At 49.2% G+C, this 14301-nt stretch overlaps 8 protein-coding genes across 8 annotated transcripts; 5 read left to right on the forward strand and 3 right to left on the reverse strand.

The window, feature by feature from the left end:
- Window positions 1-188: 188 nt before the first annotated feature.
- Window positions 189-896, reverse strand: cyp5 (uncharacterized protein; the record flags this gene model as incomplete). Its single annotated transcript, XM_057183398.1, has 2 exons — window positions 189-803; window positions 885-896. 2 exons carry the CDS (start codon window positions 894-896, stop codon window positions 189-191), a joined length of 627 nt encoding a protein of 208 aa, XP_057044848.1.
- A 287-nt stretch (window positions 897-1183) lies between these two features.
- Window positions 1184-2623, forward strand: N7518_002471 (uncharacterized protein; the record flags this gene model as incomplete). Its single annotated transcript, XM_057183399.1, has 2 exons — window positions 1184-1368; window positions 1450-2623. 2 exons carry the CDS (start codon window positions 1184-1186, stop codon window positions 2621-2623), a joined length of 1359 nt encoding a protein of 452 aa, XP_057044849.1.
- Window positions 2624-2855: 232 nt separating this feature from the next.
- On the reverse strand, window positions 2856-4287 carry N7518_002472 (queuosine 5'-phosphate N-glycosylase/hydrolase; the record flags this gene model as incomplete). The annotated part of the gene is made up of 4 exons (XM_057183400.1): window positions 2856-3274; window positions 3329-3560; window positions 3607-3761; window positions 3819-4287. 4 exons carry the CDS (start codon window positions 4285-4287, stop codon window positions 2856-2858), a joined length of 1275 nt encoding a protein of 424 aa, XP_057044850.1.
- Window positions 4288-5186: 899 nt separating this feature from the next.
- N7518_002473 (E1 ubiquitin-activating protein ubaB) lies at window positions 5187-7698 on the forward strand (the record flags this gene model as incomplete). Its single annotated transcript, XM_057183401.1, has 10 exons — window positions 5187-5292; window positions 5380-5550; window positions 5690-5926; window positions 5990-6114; window positions 6165-6229; window positions 6256-6559; window positions 6613-6791; window positions 6853-6965; window positions 7022-7359; window positions 7413-7698. The coding sequence occupies exons 1-10, from the start codon at window positions 5233-5235 to the stop codon at window positions 7696-7698; spliced, it is 1878 nt and encodes a 625-aa protein (XP_057044851.1). The 5' UTR covers window positions 5187-5232.
- Window positions 7699-8319: 621 nt separating this feature from the next.
- Window positions 8320-9489, reverse strand: N7518_002474 (SDR family NAD(P)-dependent oxidoreductase; the record flags this gene model as incomplete). The annotated part of the gene is made up of 3 exons (XM_057183402.1): window positions 8320-8477; window positions 8534-8927; window positions 8980-9489. The coding sequence occupies 3 exons, from the start codon at window positions 9487-9489 to the stop codon at window positions 8320-8322; spliced, it is 1062 nt and encodes a 353-aa protein (XP_057044852.1).
- Window positions 9490-9649: 160 nt separating this feature from the next.
- N7518_002475 (elongin C) lies at window positions 9650-10070 on the forward strand (the record flags this gene model as incomplete). The annotated part of the gene is made up of 3 exons (XM_057183403.1): window positions 9650-9767; window positions 9819-9867; window positions 9932-10070. The coding sequence occupies 3 exons, from the start codon at window positions 9650-9652 to the stop codon at window positions 10068-10070; spliced, it is 306 nt and encodes a 101-aa protein (XP_057044853.1).
- Window positions 10071-10545: 475 nt separating this feature from the next.
- On the forward strand, window positions 10546-10773 carry N7518_002476 (uncharacterized protein; the record flags this gene model as incomplete). The annotated part of the gene is made up of 1 exon (XM_057183404.1): window positions 10546-10773. One exon carries the CDS (start codon window positions 10546-10548, stop codon window positions 10771-10773), a length of 228 nt encoding a protein of 75 aa, XP_057044854.1.
- Window positions 10774-10890: 117 nt separating this feature from the next.
- Window positions 10891-13812, forward strand: N7518_002477 (putative ubiquitin-protein ligase (Asi3); the record flags this gene model as incomplete). The annotated part of the gene is made up of 2 exons (XM_057183405.1): window positions 10891-11313; window positions 11362-13812. The coding sequence occupies 2 exons, from the start codon at window positions 10891-10893 to the stop codon at window positions 13810-13812; spliced, it is 2874 nt and encodes a 957-aa protein (XP_057044855.1).
- Between the last annotated feature and the right edge of the window lie 489 nt (window positions 13813-14301).

The following is a 14301-nucleotide window of genomic DNA, read 5'->3' on the forward strand; positions in this document are numbered from 1 at the left end:
CAAGACAGAGCGAGAAAGCCAGCAGAGAGACATTGGTAAGCAGCCAGACTCGATAACTAGGGAGCGAGTAGTTTGGGCTTCGCATGATAGGATTGCAGGTAGCAGCTGTGTTCAACCTGAGCGTGGCTCTTGGGGATTGATCCTGGGACACAATCCTGTTTTCATGAGAGAATTCAGCGTCAAAGAGCTCACTTCGCGAATGGGTTCGCGTGGATAGTAACGTTGTTGATTTTGAATGCTTCAAAGTCATCACCCTCCTTGGGCTGAGAAACTTTCCCCTTCTTATCGACCTTCACATTCGCCTTCTCGATATTTGTAAGAACATCACCCCCTTCGTCCTGGGGGGTCAAATTCAACACCTTCCCAAACACAGTACTGGCGCCATCAAGATGTGGCGCCGGCACGAACGTAATGAAGAATTGACTCCCGTTGATCGTAGCGCCCGTTGCGCCCTGAGAGCCAGGCGCCGTCCTGTCCTTCACCGGACGAGATGCCATAGACAGAATGCCTCGCGCATTGTGTCGCAACGATGGGAGGTGGATTTCTTGGTTCATTGCTGCCGGGTGGTATATCGATGTGCCGCCTTTTGGGATCTCGAACTCGAGCATTGGTTTCATGCTTGTTTGATGCGCGGCGGGGCCGAGAGAGATGTCTCCGCCCTGGACCATGAATCCCGGGATGAGGCGGTGAAATGGGGTGTTGTTGTATGCGCCGCATGCGCAGAGGGCGAGAAAGTTCTCTGCGGTTTGGGGTACTGCTTCGCAGAAAAGCTCGACCTTGAGGTCGCCTTGGGTGGTGTGTAACTGTTCAAGTTGTAATTAGCATCTTGCCGTAGAAGGTAGAGCTGCAGAAACATTGGAAGTGGTATTTATATGTGAACTTACTGTAACAGACATATTTAGGGGATTTTGTAAGGTAATACTGTGCAAGAGGCGGCATCGAGGTACCCCGTGCCTCGGGGCCTGATATAGTGCTTAGTCACACTTTTCTTATCGATGCGCCGGGCAATCGCAGATGTCCCTTCAGTTCAGACACAGTTGGCTCAATTTAAATTCAAATACGCAGAAAGGTTCTCGGGAACTACCTTTTGCTTTTTGCCTTCTTAACTATCCCTGTCCTGCCTGGTCCCAGCCATATCCTCCCTGGCCCCTAGCCCCTTCCTCGGACAACCATTTCAAGAACAATGAACAATCGGCCGGTGGAACAGGCGTTGAGCACATTGGTGCCGACTCATGCCAATGACCTCCCGCAAGAACTTCTCAGCTATGCAATGTCACTAGTGGCACAGTCCCGGAGCTTCTCGAGCAGTCTGAAGCCGGAAGAGGAAATTGCTCGGCCTTATGCCTGCGCTGAAATCGCTTGCAGAAGGTGTGCCACAGGTCCCGAATGAGGTCTTTCTATGGCTGGCTTAATTTTAAGATGCTAATTGCTTGTATATTGCTTCCTTAGGTTGACCCGGGCTCTTAAATTACCTCCGCTGCTCGGACGTCCACCATGTCCTCCGCGCATATACAAAAAGCTTTATTCATACCTCGACCGATCTCTCAGCTCAAGCTCTACCGGTATCAAACGCCCAGCAAGCGTATCGGTTCCCGGAACACCCTCACGCGCCGGCTCAACGCAGACAACACCGACGAAGGGCGCGGCAGCCAGGAACACCCCTTCCAGGGCATTAGCTCCAACACCACGAGGACTACAAAATACACCTTCGAAGTCTACACCCTTGAAACGAAGTATGAGCACGGCGAACCGGCTGGAGAGTCCCTCGAAATCGGCAAAAAAGGCTACAGCTTCCCGAACGAAGGATGTTTATGGGTCAACTATCATTCCAGACGCCCCGGCTTGGGTAATGACAGCCGTTCGGACTGTATGCAAGATTCTTTCGACACCTGCCCCGCGCACAAATACCTGGTCTAGGCCTCCAATCTCGAGGACCCTCCCACCGCATATATTTTCTGGCGTGTCGTCCGTCCTCTATCTTACGTCGAGCATGTCGAATGACGAACCGGGATGGGACCGGGAGAGCTTGGATTTCCTGGAACCTATTGTGTCCATCGATGGATCTGAGAAGGATGATGATTTCAAAGAATTGGTTTACGCCATGGTTGTTGCTGTATACTTCCTTGTGCTCGCCCGTCGGCGTAACCCCGGACCAGATGCAGAGGCGGATATCGAAGCGCAGAAGATGGATAAAAAGACATTTATTGAAATGCGCCAGACGGCACTGAACAGCCTTGGGCTGAAGGCTAATGACCGGAGGCATCGCGACGATGTTGACCAATGGATCACTCTTATCATGGAGCAAGGATGGGCCAATGACCAGGAATGGTTTGAGAATATCCCCTATGCTGGACAGCTCTATGGCGAAGACGAGGAAGGCAGGTCCTACCAAGACCTAGACGAAGAGGATGCGACACTCAGGGGCGTTAGGCCGCCTAAACGTTCGGCGGCTGGTAGTGGGCCTCGTGCCTCGCAGTCCGACCATGCTCCGCGGGGCGGTCTTTTGCCTGGCCTGGGGACAATGATGCAAGATCGAATTGACTGGCTGAGTGATGATCGTCAAGAGGACTATGTGAATTGGAAAGCGGATATCATGGCCCGCATCGAAGGTGCAGCGGCTTAAACGATTATTCCAAATAGGACGCAGCCTGCTAGTTTAATTGATACCCTAAGATATGAATCAACATGTAAATTCTATATTCATCCTCGATAAGTAAAGAAAGCGGCTTCGCCGTTATGTCTATATTTTGATGGTATGCCCCTTTTGCTCCAGAGCAACCCAATGTCCCAAGGCACCATTCTGGTAACCTAACTCCATGCCCCGTCAATGACGCCAAACCCAATAACTACTAACCTCAGTACCAAATACTCCTCGTTCGGTGATGAGGAATGGACTCATTGTTCTCTGCCTCCAGGCACTTCATCGTATCGTACAAGAAAAAGTCGATGAGGATCGCATTGATGCCATATGTCTTTTGTGGTTTCTCCACAATCTTCAATTTCTCTTCCAACTCATCCGAAATGTCGGTTTCGTTGCTCTCATTGTCGTCTGAGATACCCTTGGAAGGGAGCTTTCGGCGGTTCATTTTGACCTCAGGGTGTTGTTTTTCGATCTCTCGTTTGATCAATTCAACACACCAGATACTCGTTCCACGGAGCTCAATCTCCCAGTTTGAGCCTGGCTCGATGGGCTTCAGGTCGCGGATATGGTTTTCCAATTTAGGCGCGTAGCGAAGACAGTTCAGCTGGTGCAGCATCTGCGGAATGCGGTAGTCTATGTATGGTTAGATTAGGCTTGAGGGAGTTGTAAGGCTTGCGAGAGGCATACCTGCGAACATGGTGATCTTGTCAATGTCATGGAATTCACCAAAGTCTTCGCCATTAAAACAGGCCCAGAGATCGGCGACTAGGATCTGAGCACGTTTGTAGAGTCGCACTCTCTTTCCGTGGAAGACCGTCTCATCGCGGAAGCAGGCAAAGCTCTCTGTCAATATATTGACCAGTCCTGCAGCGGAGAGATTGGCACTGTCAATGCAGTTGACGAAGCTGCCGCCGAATTCCTATCTCCGCTTAGTATAGCTCATATAACTAAGGTGGGGATCATACCTCGCAAAGGACTTCGCCTGCTTCACGTAGACACTGCACTCGTTCTTTGAACATAGGAATCTCTCCATCTGTTGCAGACCGGAATACATGTCGGAGTAGCTCGTCTGTGCACCTCTCTTCATCCACCCAGAAGTCGGGGGTTGTGATTGGAATATCTGACGTTGGTGTAAGTACTCGTTATTCCAGAAGTAGAGTTAGAGCAAGGAACCGACCTTCATCAAGAGCTCTTTGTAGAGCAGCAACCAGACTCCAATAGCCCGTCCACAGCTCGCCACGATACTCAATACAGAAACGCTTTGGCTCTTCATCCTCCTCAGACCAGAAACTAAAGTTCAGCAAATCCATTGTGAAGATGAAGTCGACTGTGCTTTCATCTTTGGTTTTTGGGTGTAGTTCGTGCTCCGACCAGGTGTGCGTGGAATACTCTTTCTTCTGCATCATACTCCATATAGTTTCGGCAGCCTCTTTGGTGTGAGCAAGGCTGACCGCAATATCAATTGCGTTGTCAAAGACATACTGAGCCCCCTCGAGCACTTTAGTTTCTGGTGGGGCATCCTTTGGTCTTTCGCCCAGTCCGAAATGCTGGCGAAGAAGCTCTACCAACTCAGGGTCGGCTTCATCGTCGGAATTGGCTTCGACCTGACCATTTCTCTGAGCCGGAATTGGATCCAATGATGGCATGATATTTTCTCCTTGTGTTGCTTGATCTTGATTGAAAACAAATGGAAGATGTGGAGTCAGGGGTATCTCCTTTGATATCGCGTGGAAGGATTCCTGCGGTGAGAAGCTAGACCCGGCCGATATTCCACCCCACCTGGATATTCGAATCTTTTGAGGCTCTAACAAGCAAGGTGCGATATAAAATTACTTGAATCCGGCGAACCCTTTGAGTGACCGGTGTTTTTTTTTCTTGCCACACCGAGATTTTGTCCCGATGGTCTCTGGATAGAGTCACCGGTTATGTAAGCAGACACAATATGCCCATAATGTATCTGGAAAGCTCTCAGATATGCGCTATTGTGGTATAGATCAGTGATATTGAGGGTTTGATCTAGGGGCAATGGCTATAAGTGCAAGAGAGGTCTGTACATTATGGTTTGCAGTGACACAGGGTCTGCAGGTCTAGATTACCTGGTACCTGAGAAAGATATAACTATGGATAGCATCGTCATGACCATAAACAGGCACATTTATTTTGAGATCATACTCACGTTCATTTATCATCTAAAAGGGCGATCAGAGTATATGCGCCAGTGTATGCGCCAGTATACAGTGCGATAATGCAAATGATCACTTATAAGGACCAGAAGATGAGAAAAGATCAGAAAACAACGTCAATTAAATTTCACTCTACAACTACATTTTACTCTTTCAATCACAGAAAAAGCAAATAAAAAAAGGCGTAGACCGAAAGGAAGCGGAAACCCACGTGTGAGGCTCCCAGCAAGTGCCGTCATCGCCAACGGTCACTGTTCCCGGCTCAGCACTTCTTTCACTTGCTCCTTCTTTGACCTTTTCCCCCTTCGCAACTTATCTCTAGAACAGACGCGCTACTACAGCACTACAGTACCGAACTATTCCAACACTACAACACCACCTGATCGCGATCATCATCTACTGCCCGCCATGCGGGATAGCTCCATTAAGCGCTCCCTCGGGGTGGACCTCACCCGCTCCCTCAAAGAGGTAAGTACAGCTCTGCTGGTATTCAATCCTGAGGTCTAAGTGATGTTGTTTGAAAATTTATTCTGACGGTTCTCTCATCACACATAGTCACGCGTTCTTCTTGTCGGCGCAGGCGGCATCGGCTGCGAGCTACTGAAAAACCTCGTCCTCACCGGCTTCGGCGAAATTCACATCATCGACCTCGATACTATTGATTTGAGCAATCTCAATCGTCAGTTCCTGTTTCGACATGAGCATATCAAGAAATCAAAGGCCTTAGTACGTCCAACCGACCACCCCGCGCACTTGCGCCGCTCCCTTGCGAATCCTCCCCGACTCAAGCGCAGCGCATTCACATCGTGTGAGCGGTTCAGCGATAGGTGATATGGAATACTGAGATATGGATGCTTTCATCTAGGTTGCCAAGGAGGTTGCGCAAAAGTTCCGGTCTGACGCAAAGCTCGAGGCCTACCATGCGAACATTATGGATGCCCAGTTCAACGTCTCGTGGTTCGAATCCTTCAACGTCGTGTTCAATGCGCTGGACAACATCGCCGCAAGACGTCATGTGAACAAGATGTGCCTTGCAGCCAATGTACCCTTGATCGAAAGTGGAACTACAGGCTTCAATGGCCAAGTGCAAGTTATTCAAAAGGTATGCAGCCAAACTGATGCCCGGCTTCGCAAATTGGGCGTCTTCTGACGCGCGTTATTTTAGTCACAAACCGAGTGCTACGATTGCACCCCGAAACAAACACCCAAGTCGTTCCCCGTGTGTACGATCCGCAGCAACCCCAGCCAGCCAATCCATTGCATAGTTTGGGCGAAGAGCTTCCTCTTGCCGTAAGATCCAGTTCCAAATCTGTACGCTTTGTATACTCACCTTTGAGTAGGGAACTTTTCGGCTATAGCGAAGATGAGGCAGCGGAGGTGGATAACACAGAAGACGCTGATAACGGTTGGTTCAGTCTAATCTATAACTAGGCGCTGAAACTGACGTCCGGCTAGCAAATGAAATTGCAGACCTACGCAAGGAAGCACTGGAGCTCAAAGAATTGCGACAATCGATCGGCACCGAGGAAGCCTACCAGAAGGTCTTCGATAAAGTCTTCCGAAGGGACACAATACGATTACAAGACATGAAGGAAATGTGGAAGGAAAGGGATCCACCAGAGCCTCTTGACTTTGCTCAACTCCAAGAAGAATCTGCTTCGATCGACTCGACGATCTCCACGGATGACCAGAAAGTGTGGACATTGGGGGAGAATTTTAGTGTTTTTAGGGATAGGTAGGGACTGTCTGTCAGCGATAGCATATGTTCGATAAACTAACATGCTACAGCTTGAACCGGTTGGCCCAACGTCTGAAGGAACTTCAAGCAAACAACCCCCCAGGCCAAGATTCCCCGGCCTTGATATTCGACAAAGATGACGTGGACACTTTGGACTTTGTTACCGCAACAGCTAATCTACGAGCTGCAATTTTCCACCTTGAACTCAAATCGAAATTCGATGTCAAGCGTGAGTCTATCAAATAACGGTGCACATTTCAAGACGATCAGTATTAACACAGCTTCTACAGAAATGGCGGGCAATATCATTCCTGCTATCGCAACCACCAATGCTATGACGGCTGGGCTATGTGTTCTTCAGTCATTGAAGGTGTTCCAAAACAACTTGATGCAGGCCAAAATGGTAAGAACCAACAAGAGCGCCCACTAACTAAAGCTAACAAGCCATTTCTCTGAAAGGTTTTCCTGGAAAGGTCCGGTGCTCGTGCGATCAATTCAGACTCATTGAACCCCCCAAACCCCGATTGCCCGGTCTGTTCCCCTGTGGTGGCTCGGGTCGAAATTGATCCCGAGGTAGCAACCCTTGAACACCTCGTTCAAGGCGTTCTTCAGACGGAGCTGGGTTATAGCGAAGAGATCTCTGTTGGTTTTGGCAGTGAATCGATCTATGACCCCGATTTCACCGACAATCTGGAGAAAAAGTTGTTCGACCTCGGCATCAAGAATGAAAGCTTCATCACGGTATACGATGGGAATGAACCAGAGCGGATCAATCTCGAGCTGGTGGTCATTGCAAGGTAAGCGCTTTATTGTCAAGAATACTAGGCAATATTGACTGATTGATTTGCAGAAATGAGCCATCTTCCAAAGACTCCAAGCCCGCGACGCTGCAGAAGATGGTCGAGATACCCTTGAAGCCCAAGCAGCCTGTGCAGCCTTCTAGCGATCTTCCAACTACTGCCGGTGATGCAATTGTGACCGGGAAGCGCAAGCGTGAGGGCTCAAGTGACGAGGTGGAGCTCAGCAGCCACGATGTTAAACGGGTCGCTAGTGTATCCGCTCCTGACTCGAAGGGCATTGAGGCTATCGTTCTTGAGGACGATGATGAGGGAGGTGCCATCATGATCGACGATTGAATGCCGAAAACAGACTTTCGCGTGGCATCGCAAGGTATTACCAGCAGCCTTCGCAGGTATTTATCTTGACATCATTCTCTTCATACTTTCAGAATTCCCCTTTTTTATTTGTTTACTACCCCCTTCAACCTCTTCTGTATCATATGGCATAAAGGCGAACCTGTTTTCAGTCAACAGGGTTCGAACTCACAGGTTGACGAGCATGCTTTGGATATGGGCATGATAATGTATTCATTTTGGGGTTTTGTGTCTCAACTGCTCAGTGGCGTTTTCTGGTTTGATAGATTACTAGAGTATGACCTGAGAATAACAACACGGCCAGCTGAGCAAAGTATCAAACTTGCGTTTGAGCTGAATCCTGCAGGCATTCACGAAATAGTTAACGGAATGGAGGTGTTCTTGCTTCAAACTGGCCAGCTCACTTGAGAACTCGAAGAGAGATATGAGAGCACGTCGTCGTAAATATTGTGAAGCACAGGACCTTTGCGGAGGAACAATTACCGCATTTGCTAGGATCAATGGTGGATCAACTCGTTTGATTGTGGATGAGATACATAGTTGTTACAGCTGTTGGAGTATTTTGACTTATTGATTGGTATTACACATCTCACTTGGATCGAATCAAACTGCACTTAATCCACCATCAAGATTGAGCACACAATTGTTGGCATACTCATTCTGTGCCAAGAATACAGCTGCATCAGCAATCTCGCGTGGATCTCCAAATCGATGAAGAGGAATGACATCCTTCAGCCTGCTCGTTTCCCCTGGGGTGAAGTCTATTATCGAGGTCAGTCAATTCACGCACATATATAGGATGCCCAAACCAACATACCTGCAACCATGGGTGTTTCAATATACCCCGGCACGATAGCATTCGAACGAATGACAATATCTTTCATCGAAGCCGACGCCTCCACTGCTAATGACCGTGTTAGACCGAGAAGGCCAGCCTTGGAAGCAGCGTATGGAACTGCGCCAGTCCCGCCCTTGAGCGCGAGTAGAGAGGATATGTTAATAATGCATTTTGATGGGAGTTTCGTCCCCGCAGTTGGATCACTCCGATTCCGTACCCGGCTTCGGATAGAAGCACGCATTAATGCGCGCGAAGTGAGTATTGCGCCTTCGAGATTAGTACGAAGGATTGTCGAGATATCTTCTAGCTCGGATCTTGGCAGGATGTTTGATATCGAAATTCCTGCTGCGTTGACTAGGATGTCTACGTTTGCCTAGAGGGTGATTAGGATGAGAGTATTTATTGAGATGGATGAGATAGCTTACCATCTCCTTTTCGAGTTCCCGCATCCATGATCCGGCATTTGAGACGTCTCCGACAAGTAGACGGATCTTTCCTTGCGTACTTTGCTGGTTGTCTTCTTCCGGGGTGCGAGTTGCGATTTCATCGTTGCTTTCACCAATTTCTGGTGGTATACCCATAAGAGAGCCAAGTTTTGCGGCTGCTTCTTCTAGGCGTGTTTGAGATCGGCCGACGAGGACTATGGTGGACGCGCCTTCTTGTAGAAATCGTTCGGCAATGGCGAAGCCGATGCCGGATGTCCCGCCGGTGATCATGCATCTTCGGCCGGCAAGTCGGTTTCCAGGTTGAAATGAAACGTTGTGGTTGTTTTCATTTGGCTGAGATGAGTATAACCGCTTTGTATATCCCAGAGGAAGACTTGATACTCGACTGTTGACGTAGCCTACATTGCGTGTACTGATCGGCCTTGACGAGGCTCGAAGAAAGAGGATTGGCACTCGCATGCGAACCAAAGAAACTCGCAAGCTGCCCATATTGTTTCACCTTGTCTCAACTCCAAGCAAAACGCGATATCGGGAACATCAGGTGCGTCACTGGGGCAGCTTGAGCACGGACCAACACGGCAACCTCAGAAGGCTCTTTCGCTCCACAGCGGTCACTTTCCTACAACTACGCGGATACGCGGACTTCATCATGGCGCCATCCACGGAAACCGAGTTTGTGACTATAGTCTCAAGCGACAAATTTGAATTCATTATCCCTCGCAGCGCAGCTTATGTCTCAGAGACCTTACGGCGGATGCTTTCTTCGAGTACGTGGACTCGAGATTCATTGCTGCATGGGTCGTACTAACCACGCACAGACAATTTCCCCGAGGGTCGCACCGGTGTATGTGTCTTGGAGGACTACTCGTACGTTTCGCCCTTACATTCCTTTTTCCCTTTCGTGGGCATTGCTAATGTTGTTTCTCTGCAGCGGTGTCATTGTCGAAAAGATCTGCGAATACTTTTGCTACAATGAAAAGCACAAGGACCAGGTCAACGTGCCGGACATGGATATTCCACCTGAGTTGTGCCTGGAGCTCCTGATGGCTGCTGATTTCTTGAATACTTGATTCCCACGTGGCGCCTTTAGCCTTTGGTCTCTCATCACTTCCTTGACTGAGACCTCAGGTATCGCTTATCCTTGTTTCGGCTCACATGGCTTTTGAAATGATTCACGGCGCAATGACACAAAAATCCGACTTTTACGATAATACCATGGGGAGTTCCAGACTAGCTCACATATATAGGCTTGGTCATGGCGTTATGTCATGGCATGTATTCTATGGGATACAGTGCTCTAACATTATGCAAGTATTTTCCTTCTTTACTGTAGCGGTACTCTGGAACTTTGTAGAAGACCTCTTATCCCATCTGAGCATATGCAAACGGTTAATACATCTATGGCCGAATTTGTCTAAAGATGATGGCAGATCAACACTTTCCAATGTTAACGCGCTTTGTCAATCTACCACTGGCAAAGCGTTTGGATTATAGGAGACAAATTGAACAAGAAATCATATCATATCATAGAGTTCTATCCTTAAGATGGCCAATATCAACTTAGGCTGGACCTCGGGCATTCCGGTGGCTGAGTCAGCAAATAATGACGGGACCTCGAGAGGGCTGGGGCCGGCTCCACCGGGGCGAACTTCCAAGGAAGTGCCCGCCATCGTGAAGATCACTCTTTCATACATTCTGATTTGCGGGATGCAGTTCACAGGAGCATTGCTCACTGTGGTGTTCAGTCTGGTTGTAATATCTTTCGGCTATTGAACATTCTATTTGCTTGTGCCTACAGTTGGATGCACTAGCAGCCTTTTGTGTTGATTGCATCTCCCCCGGATCGCTGATAAGGGTCACCCGCAGAGGCGCATACAACACCGACTCATCATGTCAAGCGTCGTGGAACCCTCCTCAATACCAACATCTAGTGCGGCTTTGTTACAACATTTGAATACAACATTATCACCGGAGGCTTCTCCTTTGTCCTCTTTGCCGCATCAACTCCTGACCTCCCCCCTTCGCGCCTTTCAACACGCCGAGACCTTTGCCTTCCGAACGGTTCCCCGAATTTTCGCTAGAATAACTGGAATTAAAGCCCTTGGCCAAACTATCTGGGGCGGGGCTGGTCCAACAGCTGGAGCCAGCGGTACAGCCGCAACACATGCAGCGGAGATGGCTGCAAATGAGTTCGCCGATACAGCTAGCCAGGAGAGTGGCTACTACATTGCGGAGCTCTTGGGTGCTATGAAGAAGCTTGGTGGATTCTTTGGGTATTTGACAAGTCTTTGGTCATTTGCTTGTCTGGTGGAGGTGAGACCCCGCTCTTGACTTGTATACTTACCATGCTGATGGGTCTAGGCGCTCATCCTAAACCGAATTACTATCTATGCGTCCACTCGGCGACACCTTCGATTAGGATGGGAAAGGCGTGCGGCTCTCCGATTGATTCCTATCCTTCTCTTCGTCTCCCAAATCCTCAGCCTGCTCCGTGGAATCCGATGTCAGACATCGCCGTCTTTTTCGACAATGCGCTACGGATCTCCCGGAAAGCAACTCGTATTCGACTATTCCAGTGATGGGGGTGCTCTTTACTCAATCAGCTCGACCCTTTTAGGATGGGAATCTGAGGAACGGTCGTGCACTGCTGTGAGGATGGCGCGCGGAACCAACCCGGGTGTCCCATATGGATCATTTTCCCTACTCTGGCCGACATTCATGCTCCTTTGCTTGAGTCACTTCATCGAAACACTCTCTTGCGCATTGCAAGGCAAGCCTGTGATGACTGAGACGGGGATGTCCATCTTCGAGCACTCAATCGCCTTCGCAGAAGCCGAGTCGATGATCAGTAAATCTATCGGACTAGGCCTGTTCGGTCTTCCTAAACAAAGCCCTCTTAGTGCGCTTTCTGGTGGGTCTGATGCTAACTCAACTTCGGTCTTTGAACTTCTCACAAGGTCGCAAGTTTTGGAACGCATGAATGTCACACCCGAACTGCTACTTATTGTATTGATCTCGTGCTGCAATAGTGCAACTTCGCACATACTAGAAGTCTTCGGCAAGCAGAGCAAATATCGGCTTTTCAGCACTGCATTTTGGGGTGCCTGCTTCATGATAGCCATGTTGTGGGGGTTAGATGGCGGTCCGCCCGTCAGCCTCGAAACTGGCGTGCTCAGGTTCCCGACTGTTTGCATTGTGGGATTCATCCCTCATATCTTTTTACTGGGCGGCATCGTGATTTGTCTCTCAATATACACTTTAGCACTTACAATCACCGCTTTTTCGCTGCCATCGGACGATCAACCTGTCTCCCTCTATGACCGCTTCTTGATGGCGCATGAGAATATGCAAGGCTCGAACCAGATAAGGAGCATCCGTATTAACAGACACGAAGACTTTTATACAACCTTGCTTCGGATCGGGTATGTTGCCCTAACTGCGGCAAGTGAGGCCGTGTTCTTGAACGAGGGCCAATCAGTCGTTGCACGGCGGATGACGTGGTTAGAAGAGGATCGCCTTTCTGAAATTGAAGCCTCTAGGCGGAAGTCTTCATCTTATGGGAACTGGCAGAGTCAGACCAGAAGTCGGCCTATCGAGGCTATGGGTTTCTCAAGTTTCGACATGCCAGAACAATCTGCTTGGGAGAGTGGCTACAACCGCGAAAAAAAGATTGAGAAACCCAAGAACGGTACTCGAGCCGTACAATCTCGAGCTGAGCTTGGGGGAGTTGGCGCAGTGCGAGTATCGATTAGATTGTGGCATGTCCTCTCGTTCTTCCGCGCAATTTCCCTCCTTATGCTCCGTTGGGTTGCATATGGACTCAACAATGTGCTTGATCGACTAGGGATAAACGCTCGGCCAATGTGGCTCAAACGCATGGTGGGTCATCGTGGAAAGAAGTCTAATACCGACAAGACGAACCCATCACAGCCATTAGATTTCTGGATTCTCTCGGAAAATGGAGAGCTTGAGCTCCCCGATGACCATGACTTTGATGTCGAGATCGAGATGAGGAAGCGAGAGCGCGCGAATCGGCCAGACTGGATGGGCTCGGATGAAAGCCGGCTAGAGGACAGACTCTACAGCTGGTGGAAAATTGGCGGTGCATGGGGAAACCAAGATCAAACCTCTGATTATTCTCCGCCCTCTGATGACTTCGACACCACGAGCGTGATGTCCATGTCTACCAACGCCTCGGACTCAGAATGGGAGGATAACCCATCGGAAGATGGTCGTCGAACTCCTACCCAGCTCGATCCGTATGCAGACAGGGCAAGCCCACCACTCCAAGATCCCCTGATCGACATGAGCACACTCGCCCGTCTTCTTGACCCGCGCGATCGCGAGAGCAGAGAAGAGGCCAGGATTCTAGCCGCCCATCTCAAAACAAACCCGGACAATCCACAGATCATGACGCGCAGTCGCTACCAGAAACAAGTTGAAAGGGAGAGATCCCGAATCATCTTCTCATCCCGCCTCCAGCAGCTGAACGCCATGAACTCAGAATCCGAAGGGCGGAAACCTACTCCAGAGGAGGAAGCTGAACTCCTTGAGAAGCTCATCCTTTCCCGTCGCTCAGAAACCTCGGGCATTTCCGATTCCCATACATGGGAATCCGGGGCAACAGGCCTCGGACCCAATGGTCCACCCTGTGTGGTCTGCCAGACAAGCCCACGGGCCATTATCACCTGGCCCTGTCGCTGTCTATGCATTTGCGAGGACTGTCGCGTGAGCCTTGCCATGAACAACTTCGGCAGCTGCGTGACTTGTCGCCAGGAAGTCGTAGGCTTCATGCGCTTATGGGTTCCATAAGTCAACCTATTTGTTTCAATCGCTCGGTTTTTTTAGCTTGCACTCTTTTATCTTTGGCTCACATAGGCTCCATATTATTGAACAGTTTGTAACATATTACATTTGAAGACTTTTGCTTCGTATGGCGATTTTTCAGACCGTGAATTATCTATTCGCTAATTGTGTTCTTGCTGAGAAGGCTGGTCGTTCTCGTCTCCCCTGGTGATTTGCTTGATCGATCAATATTCAGAGTATAGAATTTGCTGCTCCAATTTTGTCTACTAAGTTGTCAAAACAGTCACTCAGCTTTATCAAATTCCCATGGCTATAAGTCCGGATACTTGTCTCTGATTTGATCCGTTTAATAATGGTCCTCCTGTGCCAACACAACTCAAAATAACTGGCTGTAAATCATCCAGGGCTTTTCCCACCAAGGCGAAGTAATTCCTAATATCTGCCAGCCTCATCAGCCGACTTCACAATTCTTGGCGATCCTGCATTTTCATTTGC

This window comes from Penicillium psychrosexuale (assembly GCF_028828465.1).
Source record: "Penicillium psychrosexuale strain IBT 29551 chromosome Unknown utg000002l, whole genome shotgun sequence".
NCBI classification, from domain to species: Eukaryota; Fungi; Ascomycota; class Eurotiomycetes; order Eurotiales; family Aspergillaceae; genus Penicillium; species Penicillium psychrosexuale.